Raw genomic sequence first — 20,525 nt, 5'->3', positions numbered from 1 at the left:
AAAACTCCACCAGAGTGCCAGTTTGCAGGGTATCAAGCTGTGGCGCATGCAATAATTCTTTTATAAAAAAACCCCCTCTTTCCCCTTGTAAAAAGGTGCGATTTACCTTTTTGTTCCACGGTATTGTTGCAATTTTCATGCCTTCAAATGGATTTCGCGCCTGAAATTTGCTGGCCAATTTCCATTACAGTACAGACTGTCGAAAATTGCCAACCCGCTGGCCATTGTCATAGGCAGAAACTATGAGCCACCCCCTTTTCCCTTTCCCCCCCTCATGACCGGTTTGCATTTTGTGCATCTGCTTTCCTCTGAATAGCTATTCCCATAGAGATTTCGTCATAAACTTGAAGCCATTGACAGAATCTTTCCCCACATCGCCATCGGGAATCAAAAAAAAAAAAAACGCTGAAATTGACAGCAGATGCGGGCAATTGAAAATTGGGGAATGGGGGGATGGGGGTTTGAATGCAATTATGCGATAAAAGCGAAATAAAAAATTGTGTTAATTGTTGAGGAGGCTTGCAACGAAATTTCGGTGCGATCCACTCCGGCGAACGGCGATGTCTTGTTTGTCTTTCGCTCTTTTACGGCCACATCAATCTTTTCGGGATGTCCGAGTGGCCTGAGTGCTGATAGCCGGAATGGTGTTCACTGTACAGTAATAACAGCAACGCAGACGCACTGAGTGAGTGGCACTTGGCTGTCGCCTCCAAACGATTGAGTGATGCATCTTCCAGTGGCTCCTGGTCACTTATGATTCCTGTTCATCTTGCTGAGTGGCCAGGGCAATAAATTCGTTTAATATGCAAATCAAATGCAAATTGATCGGTAGTGCAAATCTGGGTGAGGGGCTTTTGGCGAGGGGGGGGGGGGAGCAAGGTGCAAGGTGCCACAGACTAATTAAAAATCACAAATTGGCCCGCTGACTTTGCGCCATTGGCTAATTAGCCATAGATCAGAGATCTCTCAACATGGATCGTGGCCATAAGACAGGTTTCGCTATCTGGCCAAGTCTCCTCCAAATTCAAATGGCCAGCTGGTTGCAAATCCCCACAGCCAGTTGGCAATAGTTTGGGGTTATTAATCTCCGCTGTCAAGGACACTTCCTCGTGTAATTTGATTTAAATTGCTTGTTTTGCTCACTAATTTCGCAATTTCTTACACCGATCATATCAATTGATTTGAGCAAAGCAAGCCATTAATCGCCAATCCACCGATTTCAACATTTGCAACAAAACTTGATTTTGCGGGGAGTGTCCTTCTATGAATAATAGTGCAAGCAGTTGGAGTAAAAATTGGGACTTGGAACGCCAAAGATTTCTGTCAAAAGATAAAAGCATTGAGAAACACTCCACATATTTAGTTTCGATTAAATATCAATGCACATTTAATGGTAAAACACATAGAACTGAAGTTTATTAAGTAAAAGCATTCACACATAGATAAATAGATACTCCTATGCAGACATGGTCAAGTTAAAACAATGATAAAACTGAAATTGCGCCCGATAAGACATCTTAAAGCGAAAGCAGCTCCACGCGGTGGGTTGAGGGGTTCGGAACCCGCGAAACGTCAAGGATCCAGCCTACCACATAGTCGAGGTCTGCAAAGGAAACATGTTACTATGGAGGTCCTTTTCAGGATATACGAATTGCAGAACGCACCACGACGACTGCGTAGGTGAGTCCGATGCCAGATCCTGCCAAGACATCGGACCAGTGGTGCTTGTAGTCGGAAACTCTGGTGAGAGCCGTATACCAGGCGAACATGAGCAGCAGGAACTGGAGCAGGTGGCACAGCATTCTGAGCTGCTTCCAGTGCATTCTACGATGCAGGTAAATCTGGAGGAGACTATGATTGCTTTACCTATTCCCATAGCTTTGGATTAACCCGAAACTCACCACCAAGTAGAGCATGGAGTAGCAGGCGAAGCTGGCATGTCCACTGGGAAAGGACAGGCGCATGTCCTTCAGCTGCTTCGAAGTAATGTCCACTGCCGCACAGGTGAACTCCTCGATGTAACGAGCAGCGTTTATGGGATCACTGCAAGTGGTGCCATCATTCATGACGGGCTGACAGAGCTGCGAGCACAACGATTGTGTTTATTAAACACTTTTAAGGAAGCTACATCACTTCTTTAACTTACTGTGTAGAAGTGAGGTCTCAGCCGTCCAATGGAATACTTGGCGATGTTGGTGGATAGCTGCTCTACGCCCAGTCCGAAGATAAAGATACCCATCCGGTGGTAGCACTCCACCAGCCAAGTGGGCAGCTCCAAGTGGCACAGATGATAGCCACTGCACGTCGTGCTCTTCGGAAAGGGACTGTGCAATCGCTTGTCCTGGCCCCTAAAGAACTCCACCACAAGCATCTATATGGGATACATCTATTAGTTAAGGTAGTTATGTTTAAGATAAAGCCCAACTTACCACAGAAAGTGGCAAGACGCCACACATCGAGTAGAGAATCCAACTGGGCATGGTGGAGTCTCGATACGGATGCTTCAAGGAGGAATCATTGCAGAAGAATCCGCGCTTGACCGCTTCGCCCCAAAGCGAGAATCCCAGCATAGGTAGACCAACTGAAAGGATAGGAATATCAAAAGCACGCCTTAAGATATATGCCCCACATTTGCATCTCTTGCAACTCGAGTGTGGCTTTTTGGGTGGCCCAGCACAGATGTGGTGTCCAATTCATTTATGGGCAAGGTCTGCTGATCCAGCCTTAATTGGACCAGTATAAACACAACGATAGCAACGACGATGATGTTGGGGAAATGAGTTCAGCACAATCAAATGAAAAATGCTCCCCTCACAAAAAGAACCTGCCACAAATTGAATAAAATAAATCAGTCCGAACTCGATGATGCGCGAATAAATATATGTACTATATATCTTTTGGGGTTCGCTCGGGTGAGAAGTGCCTGTTCACCATTGGAAACATTGAAACGCACAGCAGAATGCCACAAAGGAGTCCAGCACATCAACATCACACAGTTGGAAACATTTTGGGGCAATTTGGAAATGTTTTTGTTTGAAAACAAGGCGGGCAGAGGCGCTAGCCCACCTATGGTCTATATGTATGATTATATTGTTCGGGGGCTTTGTTGCACAGATAGCGGAACCCTATCTGGCTGATGGATTCAGATGTGGAATGGGTTTATGACTGGCAAGTGCAGCAGATCAATTGCTGCCACATGATAACAGATCATAAAACGTGTGAAAGGCCGACGGGGAAAAAAAGTGATAATACTTTTCCCAAAGTTTTCATTTCGGTGAAGAGCTTTACGAATTTACTTGATATAGTAATGTGATTTATTTCAGACTTTGATTAGGAACAGCTATTCTCAACGGTTGAGTGGCAAGGAAATGGGATCATTTCAAAGAAAATTCGGGCGTTTTGATTTTAGTTTTGGGGCATGCTACAAAACCATATTTTTGAAAAAACATAGAATTTTCCTTTGTGGAGAACTGAGAACATTTTGCAAAGTTGTGTACTTTTCTCGTTACCATTAATGTATTTAATGTTATTTACTTTGTTGTTTATTTATTTATTTTGAATGGGTTCGTTTGTTTTGCAAAATTTATAGGCTTGTTATAACGCATATTATTTGATAGGTAAGCTCCGCAGTTTTTTGTTGAAGAAAACGAAAAATGCATAAATTTCGAAAGTTACCCGAAAGAGTAGAAAACATAGTTTGTCCAAATACCGCAAACATACAATAGAAGTGACTTAGTAGGAATATATTCCACTTAAAACTACCAAGTTTAAACTACAGCTATCTATGCGTAACTTCCGCTTTACAAGCCGATATGATTCACTGGAACTTCTCACTAATTCTCGGATATTGTCATTCATTACTCACCGCAGCTGAGCAAACAGAGGTCCATGAGGATCCTTCCGAAGATTTGACGTGGTCCACGCAGCGTTGGCTTTTTGTTGCTGGGTACCGCGTACAGTGGGCCCTGGCTACGCGAGCTGCCAACGAAGTTGGGCAGCTGCAGGTCAAGTTTCACATTGTTGTTGTTGTTGTGATTGGGGCCTGAAGCGGCGGCTAAAATACTGGAAGCCGTCGGCGAAGAAGGCTCTTCACCGCTGCTGCTCTGGCTCTCGAATCTCTGGAGCGGCGTGGTGTCGCAAACGCTGACGGGTCGCAGGGTGCTCATCGTGGATAAAATGGGGAATCTTCGTGATTTCTAATCTGATGGAGCGTAGTGGGCCCGAGGAGCCTGGCTTCAATGAATGGCACTATTGCACCTGGACACCACTCCGGTGGTCATCTTATCGTCGGGCGGAGACGGAGACACACAAACGAATTGTTTGGATAATCCTCGGGAGTGCCTTTCCTCTTCAGAATGTGCTAATGGGCGCTGCCTCTTGCGCGGCACGGTGATAAGGCTGCAGGTATGTAAATAGAGCCCACAAATCGATACTGTGGTAAGAGGCCGCGTCGTCGGCGTACGCGTTTTGTGGGCGGTACGAAATTGGGTAAGGTAAACGCAAAGGTGAACGGTAAGGAAAAACGCTATTGTGCAAGCGATAAGCGATGAGCGATCGTGATAGCGATCGACTAAGTCCGAGTCGAAATGCTGCTCAAATACTGAATACTGCTGGCGACGCACAAAGGTAAATAATGCGAGGTAAGAATCTGTGCACTTATTTGGACTGCATTTTCCCGCTGCACTTTATGGCTGTTTGCATTCGTTTTGTCACTTCGAAGGTATTTTCGTTCTTGGTCTAGTTCTTTTCGCACTTGGTTCTGCTTTTCTATTTGCTTCGCATGCGCAGCGCCGCCGCGAAAACGGCAAACGAATAAAACCGAAAGAAAACGGCTGCCCAACCCGACGACGATCAACCGTCCGCACCGTTCGACGTCGAACGAAGAAGTAAGCGACGGATTTCAGAGCAGCGCCGCGCTGCCCAAATACACATATATCCAGAAACGAATGCAAACAGCTGTGCTCTCTCCCGCCTTTCTATTGCAACTCTCCAACGCGCTCTCTCCGCATGGATAAATGAGCGTGGGAGTGAAGCGTACAGCGTTGATCAGTTCTCCTTTAAACAACTCTTAATATATATTTTTTTTATTTCGTATTTACAGATATTTAGAATAAGAAAATTACTTAGTATAATACATTGTGCTTTTTGCTATTCGACAAATGACTTACACCCACTCAATCTCAATATATAGCAATATATCTGTCTCGTGCACTCTCAACCAGGCTTTAAAATTCATCGGATGAATTCATATCCGTACATCCAAGCTTTAAACACTCTCAATGCGCAGAAAAGTAGGCACTGCATTTGGAACTGTAGCTAACATACAACTAAGACGGACACATGTTGTGAAATTATGAAAAAACCCCAACTTCTGTCTTTTTAATTCTTCTTTTCTAATAGAAAATTTTATATACTACAGGTAGTCGCAGCAACCAGTATTGAGCCAAAAACTAGACAACTTTTCGGAGTACAATTATTTACTACTAAAAGAACCAAACCCCCTATAATTTCCAGTCTGTTTACAGTGATGGACCGGCACAGTGCATTTGTTATAAGCTCCTTATCGCCTTATCAACGAAGTCCACTTTTGAATATTACCGGAGAGATTGAGAGAGAGCGTCTCTCTCTCCGCACATAATTTCGCTCTTTTGCGTCGACACACGGAGCCACTTCTATCTTATCTGAACAGTCGCCTTTTTCCATCGGACGCGTTCGGTTCAAATGCTCCATGTCGCTCGCCCATTCGACCAAAACAAAGTGCGAGTAGGAAATCGGGCGTATATATGTAATATAACCCTTATCCGTTGACACTGATCGAATCGAATATAGAGTCAGAAAAACATAAAGGCCAAAACGATGACGGAGCAGTAAAGGCTTGCCTGAAAATCTTTCGCAACGCTGCTGCTCGGTTAAGGTAAATTAATTAAACAACGAAAGTGTTTATTTGTACTAAAGCGAGTGAGCTAATAGATGTGGATATACATATCTTGGCCATTTTATCGATTTGCTTGGCCGGCAAACACAAAGTGTCTGTGGAGCCTCACAAATTGATGGTCACATAAACAAATTGCGAAAAGCCAGCGAACGAAAGTACGTACAGTTGCGGTAACAATAATAGCACCAAAAGCACATTTCGTGTTTGCCCCAGCGTTTCTCTATTTTCTGACATTTTTTCATCATTTTTTCCACTAATCTTAAATACTACAATTTGGTTGCGTGACCATTGTAGGCAATGACAGCTGCGCATCCTCTTGGCATGGAGTCCACCAAGTCCTGGTACCGTTTTTGAGGAATTTTTCTCCATGAATCCTTGATCCTCGATCCCCCATGAATCCAAAGTTCCTCGTTATGGTTGGGTTTGGCTTCAGAAACCTTTTTTTCACGTCCGCACAAAGTTTTTCGATTGGATTCAAGTCGGGTGACTGAGCAGGCCATTTCATTCCTGGGATCGATTTCTGCTCAAACCACTTTCGAGCCTTCTTCCTCGTGTGTTTTGGGTCGTTATCCTGTTGAAATGTCCAAAAAAACGGCATTTCATCCTCGGCATATGTCGCCATCACATTTTCCGGGATATCTGTGTAAATGTGCTGATCCATGATGCCTTGAATCATATGAATCGGATCTACTCCATAGTATGAAAAGCACGCCCATACCATGATGTTGGATCCCCCGTGATTTACCGTCTTAAAGGTGAAGCGAGGATTTTTTTCAGTTCGTGGTGGACGCGGAACATAAGACCGAGAGCCTTTCCAACCAAAAAACACAATTTTGCTCTCATCTGACCACAAAAATGTGGCGCCACTTCTCCACAGGCCAGTCCTTGCGTATCTTGGCATATTCGATTCGCTTTGCCACATGCTTCGCAGTCAGAAGCGGGACTTTTCTGGGACTGCACACATTATGGTTGTTTTGTCTAAAGTGTTTGCGAACTGTTTCCACGCTTTCAGCTATCTGAAGCTCCTTCTTCAGTTTCGTCGCCGGCTTAAAAGGCTCCTTCTTGCTTTGCCGAACCAAGCGCTTGATCTCCACGTTGGACATAGAGGGCTTTCTTCCACGTTTTTCGTTATTTTCGACAAACAGAAGTGCGTTGCGGATCATTTTGCTTGAAAAACCAACAAACCGTCCCATTTTAGCGTAGGTTTTACCTTCAGAGATCATGTTTTTAATCAAATTCCTTTTTTCGACGGTAGAATGCTTTCCCCGACCCATAACTAGAGAATTTTTGGTCTTCTTTTGAAAAAAATTCAATTAAAACCTTTAATGCAACTCCTTTTTTCAAAATATGTCGAAAAAAAACCCAAAGCAATCACTCCTATTAATTTTATTCAGCAAAAACGTGGTCAGTACTATTTTTGTTACCGCCTCATTTAGCGCCCTTTTGCAGAAAGTGCCGAAAAACAAAAAGAACCGTTACATTGAGAGAGTCAAAATTTCTTGCTTAGAGAGACAACATATGGTACTTATTATTCATGCAATCAGACTTTTAAAAAAATAAACATTGAATACCTTTTTTTAGGAAATCAACTTTCCACCTGCAGTAGTGCTATTATTTTAACCGCAGCTGTACATACGAGTATGTGGGAGAATTCATAAATTATGCAAGTGGAAAGGGAAATGGCGTGGGCATATTTTGTTTTGGCTTAAAATCGATTTTCCCTCCCCCTAACTGGGTGCCGTTTCCCGATGGTCAAGGCTGTTGTAGTCGCAAAAGGAATCGTGCCAAAAAGGAATTCCACGTACCTAGCCGTAAAATCAGACCGCGGAGTTCGCGAAACCAAATAACCGATAGCTTATCAATTACTGATACGCAAAAGCCGCGCATTTCGATGAAGGGGAAACAGAAGAAGAATTTGGCCTTTCATGCTTAATGGTCTTTATTAGTTTTGATCCCCCCACATCCGATATTGCCATTATCGGTGAGAGTTTTCCGCCATTTCAATTCCATCCCAGAATTCTGGCATCTGGCCAAGTGGCCAGCTCTTACAAAATCTTTTCGAGAATTAAATACTTTACTTACATATAGCTAGTATAGGTCCATTAATCAAGTCGCCACTATTGTTCACAGATTTCTGAGTGCTTTCGGCGTATAATTTTGCACACTTTTTTGGGCAATTTGCAAATGTTTATAGTGCGGAATTGTTGCATTTGGAGAGCTTTTCCAAACAAATATTTCCTACGACTTGAGGATATATGCATTTGGAAAAGCTTTAAAATTTCTAAACAATACTGTAATCTTTTACTCAAACTTAGGCAATTACATATTTTCGAAAACCATTAAATCGAAGTGCAGTGTATATAATGTACTCGTGTATTGGTATAATTATATCTTATCTTGTTTGTATTTTTCTTATATATATGTATTATTTTTTTTATTTATTTTATATTACCGCATTTGGTAACTTTCCTTACATTTTGTATTAGCCCTTTTGGAGTATTGGCCAACAGTTTCTGCCAACTGGTATTGGATTTCGTTGTCGCAGCGCGTGTAAAATGTTGGCCAACTTCTGCTGATCTCAGCCCGATTTGAAATGCATTCAATAGTAATCGTTAGCAAAGCAAATAAACAAGCACTTACATACCCCACCGATGGGTTGGTTGAACCTGAGACCTGGAGTAGATTTCCTTCCGTCGCGTCGACAAGTTGTCTGCAAGGTGGTGGTCCCCTTGAAATCGAACTCCCTACCTCAAAATATTGCAAAAAATTATGTTCTTTGTGTTTTGAAAAAAGAACCCGAACATTTCGATTTCAGACCAAGAGATTCGCGTGCACTTGTTGGATTTTTAATGATGCGGCCTGGCGCCTTTTGTTTATGTAAATTGTAAGGCATTTCTCTGGCCGATATGCATATATTTCGAATTTTAATTTATTTTCCATCTCGCATGACCTTAATTCGCGTTGAGATATTCCAAAAATGACATTCGATTGTGGAAAAGGAGGGGGGAGGGGGGGCTGCTCAGCTTGTGGTCGTTGCCCGACAAAAGTTAATCGTTCGAATCTGAAATTAAAATAAAGGGCGGAGGAGGAATTGGGGAGGGGACTTCAGCTGCCTCGGAACATCATGATTTTGTAATTACTTGTAATGCAGGGTTAAGACAACACGTCCTGCGACACGATAAGCTATTCAAATTAATGGGTTTGTGGTGTTAACAAACATGATGACCCTTAAATGGCTTAATAATTTCGAAATAATGTTTTTGTAGTTTATTTAAAGTGACTCAAACTGCTTATCATAAATTAAAATGTACAAAAATGGAATCTATTTTCGGTTTATAAGCTGTTGCCTAATTTGAAAAAAAAATTAAAAATTTGAAATGTTTACCTTAGTCTATTTATTTAGGTAACGAATTTAATCACGGGGTATGTTGAAATCGTTATTATGACTAAACTATTTCCCAATCGGAAGCGCTTACAAAGTGGTATCAGAATGGTATCAGCTCCAGCCATCGACTTACTATTTTATCGTACTTCTTGCGATAAGATAATGGCGAGATTTGCAGATATAAACGCAAGATTAATCGTCCAATAATGGGTCAACATGTTCGACGCCCCTGTAATAAGCAGGCAGGCTATTCTTGGCTCGATTAGTGGCATTTTTATTTCCGGATGCGCCGAGCTGACAATTAAAAGTTATCTCAAAGCAAGCAATCTCAAGTGCGTGGAAGCACGCTCCTCAATCCGCGTTCGATAATATCTCATTTCTTACTTTTTACTTTTTAATTAAAATGTTGCCTGCTGTTTTGTCATTTGCCAAGAACGGCGATCGGTGGGGCAGACGGGCGGGTTAAGAACATTCATCAGCAGAATCCGAAACCGAAACCGAATCTGAATCTGAATCTGAATCTGTAGAGACCACAGACCCCCGGTGCAGGCATAAAATTGGAACGGAGGAGTTGAGGATCGCTCGCTATCTATAAATAGTCGTTGCCTGATCGGCTGCATTGGCCCGGTTGCCTTGGCCTGGCCATAATCGAATCGAAGCTGACTAACAACTGCAATACCTCTACTTGTTTTCCGCTCCACAAGTTCTTTGCTCCTTTAACTCGATCTCTAGTTGGAAAATGGCTGAAGTACTGACTGACGTTTGCCACTTCGCGGACTGTGGCTTTGTCAAATTAAGGCCTTGTTGCTCTGGGCCTCAAGCTGTTCTTCAGGAAGGCCCATAGTCGGTCATTATAACGCCCCGTTCATGGCCAAGTTGATTGCACAAAATTATAGAAATTCAACTGGCTGCAGATGGAGAAACAGGGAACCAAAGGAAATTATGCAGGGTTAGATACACAGGGCAACCTCAATAAAGTTTCTGTGAAAAATGTTGAATATCATTTTGTTACTTTCACTATTTGCTATTTTTATTATTTAATTATTTTAAATTCTATCATTCTTCTATGAAACTTTAATTACTTGCATGCCTAAACACTTTTGATTTCATGTTTTTAATGATAAATGTATTTATTCCATAAAGTATATTATATTTAGAACCAAAATAAGATAAGGACAAGATCAAAACAAAATATGCTTAAAGAATGTTTGCATGGTGACTTCAAGTTCTTGATACTATATTTAAACATTTAGATTTCCTAAATTGTTTTGTTGTGACGTTTCAGAGTGTTGCCGCAGCACTAACAAATTGCTATAGTTTAAGATAGGGGAGTTCGACTGTAGCGTCAGTGTCCACTTAAATGACATTCAAGGGTACAAAATGGAAAGTTTATTGTTCATTTGAAGCGACGTCACTTAACCCGTTTGAAAGGCGTCTCCGCACAGCCACTTGAGTGCTAATAAATCATGGGATTCCTCAATCAGTCATTACCATTAGGAAGCGCATCTTTGTGAATACAGCTATGGGGCACGGCAAGCCACACGAATCGCCTGCGTATACAGCGGTTCCAGAATAGGTGCTTGAGAATTGCCTGTAATGCGCATCCCTACCACGAGAATGTCGCCATACATAGGGAACTTGGAATCCCACAAGTCGCTGATGAAATCTCCAGGCTCAGCGAGAGATACCTGAAAAGGCTCGAAAACCACCCTAACCACCTCGCCACCAACCTGTTAGACAATAGCCAAACAAGCAGACGTCTCATGAGGAGACACCCTCTCGATCTTCCACAACAATAGACAACACATATAAAACCCGCCACAAATACATGTACAATAGTATCCCTTAAGCTAATGTTCCCCCGCAAAACCATTTAATTATTGTCCACTAGGACAGATTTTAAATAAATAAACGCACGCTAAAAAAAAAAAAAAAAAAAAAAATCTTTGTGAATGGGTTAATAGGGGAAGGGCGGGGGGAAACACGTCACAAGCACTGTCTGTCTTTATCGGCAGGGATTCCTCGGCTTCTTACTCACCCGAGCATTATTCAACAATTTCAATTAATGACTTATCTTCTCTCTCCCCCTCTCTCATTATTTCGTAGTACTGAGGAGATGACATGACGTAAAACCAGATTCAGAAAGCTCAAGTTCACTGCCAAGCAGAGTAACTTAAAGAGTAAGCAAAGGAGGTGAGAGCGCGAAAGCTTGAGATTGAGCTTGGAGCTTTTGCAACGGCACCCACAAAACGCCAGCCGTGAAAATAATAATGAGTAACGAAACGTCGGCGAGCGAGACAACACCGCTGCGGCGGCCGGAAAACGAAACACCTGACCATAAAGAACTGGCCCAAAGTAACAGCAACAGTAGGCAAACAACGGTTAATAGCAACAACAATAACTACAGTGATTCGGTGCAAGTGCGTCTGCAGGAGCAGGACAGAGATAGCGACAGCGAGCAACAACAACGAACTGCCACCATCGCCATGGATACCAACAAAAGAATCCTCTGCCGCGTGGGCTTGGATGTTTTAATCTTGCTCTGCGGTAAGTACAAAAATTCCACTAACCAAACTAACTTGGCAACTACTCTTGTTTACCTCCAAGCTCAATGCGAAATTTCGTTCGCAACGTGCAATATGTATTTACATTACACGCGGTGTTTATTTTCTGTCGCAATGTTTATTATTTCTTTTGTGTACTTCCCTCTCGCTCACTCCTCCATCCGGATTTATGTAATTGCAAAAGCTTTCTGGCTCTCTCGCTCTCTTGCCCTCGCTCTTTGCACTAAACTCTCTTAGAAGAAACTGTTTTTGTTTTGAATTGGAATAACTAATAGCTTTGAAGGCGCTAAACTTATCTGACTCAAGCCTACATATATTAAGCCATTTTCAGGTTTGTAACTATTTGTCATGTGCTATTTATGTATACATGCACAGCAAATAAAGGTGAGAGATCCATATGGGCTTATCAGTCTAAATGTTATTATAATCAAACGTAATATTACATGATTTAATGCTATTATAAACCCATTATATAAGTATACACATTTCTAATTTGAGAGACCGACCATTTTTTTTCGGTGTAGCTAAACTGCTCACCTTACCTTTATTTTTATTTGCTGTGTAAACAAAAGCGGAGACTGTTAAATTGTGCCAGGTAAAGGTGGACAACCTGCACGGGCTGACTGTTGCATTCGATTGGGGGCGTTGCTCAATTTTCACAACCAGCACTTTCCGCTTTCCCGTAACACCTTGTCAGCGTATTGCTTAACCGCCACTATAAAGTTAAGAAACCATTATCTGAAAAAAACCCACTAAACTTATGAAATACCAATATTCTTGAACAAAAGTATCTCGTAGGAGTCACGACCTTCAACTAGCAGTACTTCACCCATTGTTCTTCGGTTTAGAAATCTACATGGATTGATAGTCAAGTTTTTCTTGTTTTGAGAACCTTTATCTGGGTTCCTCCCCCGAATTCTTTATGGAATCCAGTAAATAGCGTGCATTGTAGCGGAACCGGTTTACCTGAGAATGTTCATTATTTAGCTTTGCTGATTAGCTTACCTGTCTGACTCACGGAGTACCGCCTTATTGTCCCATTGGCATTTTGTAGATTTTTGCAATTGGCACTACTGAACAGGCAATCTTGTACCGCCATATTTGAGCAGCTGATATGAGTCGCCGTCTTGCCAATCAGCCATAGACCTCGCACCAAATTTACGACTCCATTCTTGGCGTAGACTGGGGGCCATTTTCCCCAGGGCCGGATCCAACGGTATCTTTGCACTACCTGAGCATAAATGCATGACACACGATCTTAGCCAGGTAGCCACTTTCGCGGCTCAGTTGACTCACCTCAAGCGCCTTTTGAATCCAGGCAGTAAACCCAAATATTTCCCACATGAATCATGTGCCAAAAATCCCTTTATTAAAGGTGAACAAATCAGTTACCAAAATAAAAATAGATTAATAATCCAAAAAGTTAGTTGAAGATAAGAAAGACATATCCTAATCTAAAACTCGTGCCGTGCGCACATTGCCAGTTCCCACAGCCAAAAAGTTTCCATCGATTTGTCAACAAAATATGGAGAGGACTGTCCCCTTAGGAGTTCCGTGAATATATTAAAAAACTCGGACAAAATATAGATCTGTTTTCCGAATAAATTCCAATTAGTTAAATCTGCTACAAATGTCTTGGGGTCCGCATCGGAATGGAACATCTAAGAATCCATTTGAGATGCTTGTTTTTAGTGGGTCGAGATTAGCTTGCATCTATCTATGTATCTATCGGATGCATCTGATGGCCGCTCGTCTGTCGACGGCTAATTTTCGGGTGTAAATTACTTTTGACGCTAGTCAAACGCTGATAAAGTGGTTTTTGGGCCAAGGGGCTGACGAGAGTGTCGGTGGCACTTAACCAAACAAATTCTTCGACCTCCGGAGAAACCCCAACTTCAAACTGAAACCCCGTTTGACGTTAATTGAATGCGAACGAGCTGCTCTCCGCTCTTCGATTCTTTCACCTTTCTCCTCGAGGTGGAGTCATTAAACCCATAAAATATACACAGAAATGCATATTGGGGGTCGGCTCCCAGATATTTCCCCGCCACCGCTGCACTTCAATAATTTATCGAGCGTGATTGCGTGCGCGTGTTTGCTTTTGGGGTAAGAAATTCTCCCATTCAGTTTGACCAAAACTAAGTAGAAAGAACAATATTTATGCAATGCATTTTGGGCATGAGGCAATTGTTGGCTCATTGTTGTTGTTTACCTTCCACCCAACAGCAAACATAAACCAAAAACAGAAACAGTAACATATACAGATGCAGAGACAGATACAAATATGTGGCCACAATAGATACAGATGGAAAGGAAGATACATGGCCTGCCATGATGGATGTTGATTTTCCATGTGTTTTTTGCGCTACAATTCCTGGGACAATAGTAATGAACATTTAATTGCCAGCAGCTCATGACGCATGACCTGTCCGCCATGCAGGGAAAGGTTCGAATCGGATTGGGAATCGAAATCTTTACCTGTGCGACACCTTTTCTCTTGCTGGCTTAGAAATCTAGATGCGGGTGACCTCGGGCTGGGGCGCAGATTCCTGGTAATAATTTTCGATTTCTTGGCAGCCATGAAATTGCCGAAAACCCACATCAATAATCTACGTTTTCGTTTTTTAACGGACTGTGTCTTTGTCCTTCGTCGATCAAATCAATTGGCGAGGCTAGAGTTCAGTCATCCTTAATCTGTGCGACTGGCGGAGTTGTCTTTAGTTCATCTCTCGGCACTAATTGGCTTTAATTTGACTTCCGTCATGTCTAATTAATGCGGCAAGTGCAAGTCAGACGCTTTTAATTAGATGCTGCCCCGTATTTGAGGTCAGATTTGAGTAGACTGTCTTGTTGCCAGTCTTCCAGCTCTTGCAACAAATAGATACTGGGATACTATGGAGATAACGTGCTAAAAGCAAACATTTGGTAACTTGAAAGGACGGCGGGCGGCACTCGCAGCATCCGAAAGATACAAAGATACAACCGCCGCGTAGGCCGGTGGCTTTTGAGCTGGGTAAATCGTGGAAGAAAGCGGCGGCGTAGAGTGATCTTCTGAAGAAATGTGATTGTCGAGCGGGCTGAAGTGGGCGCGTTTACCTCTTTGTTTAACAAACAATTTGTTTATGTTGCCCTCTTCGCTGTTGGTTCAATTACACCGTAGCTCTGCAGCAGGCGGCGTCTTTATTATTGAAATGAACTTGACACCAAATGGACAGTGTATTGTTTTGTTTGCTATGAAAGTGCGGCATAGGTGCGTTACAATTCGGTTGAATGCAGTCCCCCTCGAAAGAATTAAATTAAACATTTCCGCTAAGGGTACAGCTTCGGTATGATTAAGCCTAAACGGCTTATGTCACCCTCATAGAAAAAAGAAGCACAGAAACACGCACAAAAAACCAACAAAATTGATTCGTTTTTTGTGTCTGCCATTTAACACAATTTTCCCTTTTCAATATTTCCATTTTCCCCATTTACCATCTCAACGTGAAGTTCGAACTAGTTAATCTCTTTAGCTCATGTAGATCAGGGTAAATCTATTGCCAAAGGCTAGACACTTTCGTTTTCCATGCCGCAGAGTCATAAACACATTTTACTGCTACCGGGTGGCTGGCTGAGGATTAGGAATCTGGAGCCGAAGAAAGGGAAAGAGAGGACTCCTAGGGCCAACAATGGGCCACTTGCTGTTTGTAATATGACGCTGATCTCTGCAAGAATTCCATCTCTGCAACGTTCCCAGCAGCATTAGAAGCAGTCGGCGATCGTTAAATCTATCCAGACAATGCCACTGATCTAGATTTCGGGACCTGATGCAGCTGCAGGCCGAAGAAAGGAATGAATAGGGTCAGGGGTCTCGGCATTGTGTCACCCACCTTTGTGGAACCTCAGCGATCACCCTATTCAGCCTGGCGAAAAAAAATGCAATTAAGCGACAGAGACAAGTCGCCATCGAGTGCTGGCTATGCACTTCACTTCCATGCGTCCATGACTCCATCCATGCTCCTCGCATAGGAGCAGTGCTCTAGTGCTCTGATGAGCACTTCAGAACGCACAACTTTCCCAATTTTCAACGCCTGGCTGACTTGGGCCAGTTCATCGACATGCCGAGCTCTTTTCCGCCTGCAGGTAGTATGGCTCATTGCAGAAAGGCAATTAGGCAAACTGGAGCGTTGGAGCCAGGAGGGCTAATGCAGTTTTAATTATCCACTAGATAAACGCCCTGCGTACAGCAAAGCAAATAAAGAAGCCGGACGGACAGGCGATCCATCAGCAGCAAGTACGCGTCACAACTCCTATAGGTCATTATTAATGGCAGCGAATTTGAAATTGGACAGGCGAAGAAGTCGCTGACAGATTTCCCTGGGCGGAATTACTTTATGATCCACAATTGAGACCCCGCACACGTTCGCCTGTCACTGGGAAATCTTATCGTCGGCTTAGTCGTATCATAAGTCAATAGGGTCTCTATGACGTTTTTACCCCAAGAAGATAGTGCCGCAGCACTTAGGGCCCGATGACCCACTGAGATGAGGGGGAAATGTGTATTGATAAATGGAGTGGTGTTTATAATTTCTATTTTTCCAATTTTTCGCCTTCAGCTGGCTTTCCCATACTGCTGTTTTTCCTGCTGGGCGAGCCGTACAAGCGGGGCTTCTTCTGCGATGACGAGTCGCTGAAGCACCCGTTCCACGAATCCACGGTCCGGAATTGGATGCTATACTTCATCGGAGCTGTGATACCAGTCGGCGTGGTAAGTGATCGGGTGGGGTGGGTGGATTGGGTGGGTTGTCTGATGGACAGCCCGAAATTGTGTCAAGCAGCTGTCGGATACTTGAGCGAAGATTGCGCAATCGCCTCAAGTTCAGTTGTCGGCACTATGGAGCTATGAGGCAAGATAGCACATGCATGCTCCACTGTCCACATGTCGGCAATTAAAACTAGAACAACATGTGTTTGGCCCTAATGGGCCTAGAATAGAGATTCGTCCCATCTCGGATGCCATAAATATTTGCATGTGCGCCCCGACGACTTCCAGAGAAAAGGGTTTAACGAGCTGCTAACTCGAGGAACTCACTCTCACTCCTATTGCTTTTTTCCTTTTCCCTGCCGCAGATACTCATCGTGGAGGTCATCATTTCACAGAACAAGGCCAAGCAGGATAATGGCAATGCCACCAGTCGAAGGTACGTCTTCATGAACTACGAACTGCCCGACTGGATGATCGAGTGCTACAAGAAGGTCGGCATCTACGCCTTCGGCGCTGTGCTCAGCCAGCTGACCACGGATATAGCCAAGTACTCCATTGGCCGACTGCGTCCCCATTTCATTGCGGTAAGTGCAGCATATCTGCGTGTCCATGGTTGGCATCTCCACAGCGGTATCCCCGTTCTGACATTGCCAATTAATTTTAATCTGCAACATGTGCAGCGGGACAGGCGACACTGACAGCGACAACGAAGACAAATCCAAAGTCGAAGTAGGAGACGAACTTGTACGGAGACAATGTCAAAAACTCACACGATGTGGGGATGGGTTATTAATAGTATTTGGCCAAAAGGGGAATGATGACAGTGCGGTTGAAGGCTCCAGTTGAATACACTATCTAAGATGGATTAGTTAGTTAAAAAGGTAACAATAAGTGCAGCAAACTCGGAAATTCTCTGAAGCCATAGATATCTTGATGACTTACTATCTTAAAGATTAAAGATATATTTGTTAGCATCTAGTAAATGGTATTAGATAGAATAATTAAAGATACAGAAGAGCCCTTTTATGTGCTAGAATTTAAAGACGCATTCCTTCACTTTTCGTTCAAAGCAAAGAAAAGAGATTTGTTTACTTAAACTTTGTCAGGGTATTCCTGCCTTCAATGAATCCCCAATCGCCCAGACCAGTTGGTTTGTTTATTTATGATATTTTGACTGGTTGTCAGACAATTTCATAAATATTCGCGGCGGCAAGTGGCTTGTTAGCTGGTTATCGTGCGCTCCATTTGGGGAGATGGAAAAGGGATCGTTACAGGGATTGCCATAGGGATCGCTTTAAAAGGGGAGCCGCAGCACAGAGCCGCCCTATTGTTTGGTGAAGTGCGGCAACCGGGCAGAGAGTACGATGCAACACTGCAGCTGTTGCCTCATCTCCAGCAGTCGCTTCTCTAATTTGCTGCACATGTGGCAGAGATGCCAGTGGATCCCAGCTCCACTATTTGTTGGCCCTAAGCAGCTTAACTCCAAGTCATCAATGCCTCCTTTCCTGCTGCCGCCCACAGGTGTGCCAGCCCCTGATGCCCGACGGCACCACCTGCGCCGATGCCATCAATGCGGGGAAATACATCCAGGAGTTCACGTGCAAGGGAGTTGGATCGTCGGCGCGCATGCTCAAAGAGATGCGCCTCTCCTTCCCCAGCGGCCACTCCAGCTTCACCTTCTTCGCCATGGTCTATCTGGCGGTGAGTCCATTGTCATAGTCACACGATCAGAGCCTCATTGTTCTCCGTACTCTCCCATTTACATTTGCAGCTCTACCTGCAGGCTCGCATGACCTGGCGGGGCTCCAAGCTGCTGCGTCACCTTCTCCAGTTCCTGTTCATCATGGTGGCCTGGTACACAGCGCTAAGCCGCGTATCGGACTACAAGCACCACTGGTCCGATGTGCTGGCAGGATCGCTTATTGGCTCCATATGCGCCTTGGTCGTGGTAAGTCTAGATTGCGTAAAAAGTTGTTAAATCTGGCGCATATCTTAGAGATAGGAATTCATTTGAAAGCAATAAAACAATTGCGTATGGTTCATGCATGCAATACTCTCATCCCCAATTCTTGATTAAGGTTCCATTTAGCATAACTTGCCCGACATTCATATGCAACACTTCCCTCATCTTTTTAGAGCTACGGTTTGCCCAAGAGTTGGTTCAACTTTCAAACAGTTTGGCCCGCCAAGAGCAAGGCCAAGTAGGAGAGGAGCACAGAGACACAGACAGAATCAGCTTATATCAGCGTTGTAAAGAGGATTAGCAATTAAAGCATCACAAATTCTGCATACCCCGACTATTCATTACTAACCTGGTGGTGGCCATTAGCCTTAATTGATCTGCGGGATACGCTCTCCAAATGACCAGAACTCAACACCTAGTCGCGGTGTCTGTGCCTTGCGTGTGGTGCCAATCAATGCCATCCGCAGCACGAAGCCTCGTTTCCAGGTCGAATTGCCTCTTTCCACCCAGCTGGCCATGCAGCTGTCCAGTTGTAATTTCACGCTTCACTTGGGGCAGGGAACATTCCTAAGGGGGGCGCCACGGCCATCATATTCCAAGGCGATTCAATTAGATAGATACGAAGGGGTAGGGATACACCGACGCATACTTTTAGGAGCAGCTGTTTAATGTTTCAAGTGTGGCATTGGGCTCGAATTATAGGTCGCATATCAAAATGCTCATCAAATGACTGTTATGTATGATGTTCATATGGAGGAGAATGTGCATTACTCAATCTATACCTTTATATACCTTTATAAAGTAAAAGCAGAGCCCATAATAATCACTAAGGTACAAAAGTTTCGCAATATGATATTCCAATGTTATATGCTAAAGGGTATACAAGTATTTAGCAAGTAGAATGAAGATATTCCGATCCTTTGAAGTATAAACTTTTTATTAGGTTCTTTAGCAGAGATGTCTGTCTATCTGTCCGCTTATCTGTCCTTATGAACGTCAAGATCTGGGGAAATAAGCATGCTAATTTGTTTCAGAACAGAATATTGTGTTATTAGTTTTTGTGATTTTAAACTCTCTGGTTCCTACTCCGTTTTAAACATATACAACATATTAACATACTAATATGATAATTTTACAAGAACCTAATACTTGATTTTTTGCTAATATTTGTTGTATATATTTACCTATTTCCACATTTATCTTCTTACAGGCCAACTATGTCTCCGACTTGTTTCAAAAGCCCAACACGAAGCCCTATTTGGCGCGTACAGTGCAAGACATGCATGCATCGCCGGCCCAGGCCATAACGATTACTACAAACTAACCCGCAGAAGTGCAAAATAGCAATTACAAGTTCCACGAGCTGTAGTCGAACCAAGGACTCGACGTGCTTACGGATTTCTTTATGGGGACAGTGAAGCCTAGCTTTGCGAGACCACAATTAATTTATTCCTGTACTGGCATTTTAAGAGCTGAGCGTGAATGTATGTGTTAGCTGCAAGTGCACTTGTGTGCCTTCTTTAATATTTAAACTAGAGCAATTGAGAGATCTGTGTATGACGGCAGCTATTGTACTATACTGAATATTTTAAGCTGACGCAACAATTTCCACAAAACAAGTGACCTTTAAAACAGAGCTGCGCAAAAAATATATGGAAGCAATAAGTATTATGTAAACTAATTTTAAGCTTTGGATACGAAAAGATAATTAAAATATTTCTAAGATGACCGTTAAATATGTTAATTTATCATGTTTGGCGAGAATTTACAATTGTTCGCTAAACATTTTTATGAAAATAAAATAGAAATAAGAATAATGGGATATGGTTTTTTATTTGTATGAAAAAGGGAATAATGACCGAGTTATAAACTTGCAAAAACAAAGGGGGATGTTGAAATAAAAATAAAATAATAGGGTTAAACCATTTTGCTTT

General features: G+C 43.0%; 2 protein-coding genes across 3 annotated transcripts; one reads left to right on the top strand and one right to left on the bottom strand.

Annotated features, from left to right (window-relative positions):
* Window positions 1-1,386: 1,386 nt before the first annotated feature.
* On the bottom strand, window positions 1,387-4,872 carry LOC117137481 (putative phosphatidate phosphatase). The gene is made up of 6 exons (XM_033298961.1): window positions 3,866-4,872; window positions 2,430-2,581; window positions 2,147-2,371; window positions 1,902-2,081; window positions 1,665-1,841; window positions 1,387-1,603 (listed from the first exon to the last, which is right to left on the bottom strand). The coding sequence occupies exons 1-6, from the start codon at window positions 4,164-4,166 to the stop codon at window positions 1,586-1,588; spliced, it is 1,053 nt and encodes a 350-aa protein (XP_033154852.1). The 5' UTR covers window positions 4,167-4,872; the 3' UTR covers window positions 1,387-1,585.
* Window positions 4,873-5,697: 825 nt separating this feature from the next.
* Window positions 5,698-20,014, top strand: LOC117136460 (putative phosphatidate phosphatase). Of its 2 annotated transcripts, none has more exons than XM_033297388.1 (7): window positions 5,698-5,914; window positions 11,427-11,867; window positions 16,480-16,631; window positions 16,994-17,212; window positions 18,150-18,329; window positions 18,400-18,576; window positions 18,765-18,917. In XM_033297388.1, exons 2-7 carry the CDS (start codon window positions 11,591-11,593, stop codon window positions 18,831-18,833), a joined length of 1,074 nt encoding a protein of 357 aa, XP_033153279.1. In that variant the 5' UTR covers window positions 5,698-5,914; window positions 11,427-11,590; the 3' UTR covers window positions 18,834-18,917. The 2 variants fall into 2 exon arrangements, with proteins under 2 accessions (XP_033153279.1, XP_033153278.1); XM_033297387.1 differs by lacking the exon at window positions 18,765-18,917 and adding an exon at window positions 19,802-20,014 and having other exon boundaries at window positions 5,699-5,914.
* The last annotated feature ends 511 nt before the right edge of the window (window positions 20,015-20,525 follow it).

The sequence above is a fragment of the Drosophila mauritiana genome, chromosome 2R (assembly GCF_004382145.1).
Source record: "Drosophila mauritiana strain mau12 chromosome 2R, ASM438214v1, whole genome shotgun sequence".
Lineage (NCBI taxonomy): Eukaryota > Metazoa > Arthropoda > Insecta > Diptera > Drosophilidae > Drosophila > Drosophila mauritiana.
Note: the sequence above shows the minus strand (reverse complement) of the source record. Positions and strands in the feature narration are given on the sequence as shown.

Coding starts and splice junctions, on each gene's coding strand:
- LOC117137481 (XM_033298961.1), bottom strand. CDS start 4,166: ATGAGCACCCTGCGACCCGTCAGCGTTTGCGACACCACGCCGCTCCAG. Junction 2,582..3,865: donor CCTCTGTTTGCTCAGCTGCG/GTGAGTAATGAA, acceptor CTATCCTTTCAG/TTGGTCTACCTATGCTGGGA. Junction 1,842..1,901: donor ACTCCATGCTCTACTTGGTG/GTGAGTTTCGGG, acceptor AGTCTCCTCCAG/ATTTACCTGCATCGTAGAAT.
- LOC117136460 (XM_033297387.1), top strand. CDS start 11,591: ATGAGTAACGAAACGTCGGCGAGCGAGACAACACCGCTGCGGCGGCCG. Junction 11,868..16,479: donor TGTTTTAATCTTGCTCTGCG/GTAAGTACAAAA, acceptor TTTCGCCTTCAG/CTGGCTTTCCCATACTGCTG. Junction 17,213..18,149: donor TGCGTCCCCATTTCATTGCG/GTAAGTGCAGCA, acceptor TGCCGCCCACAG/GTGTGCCAGCCCCTGATGCC.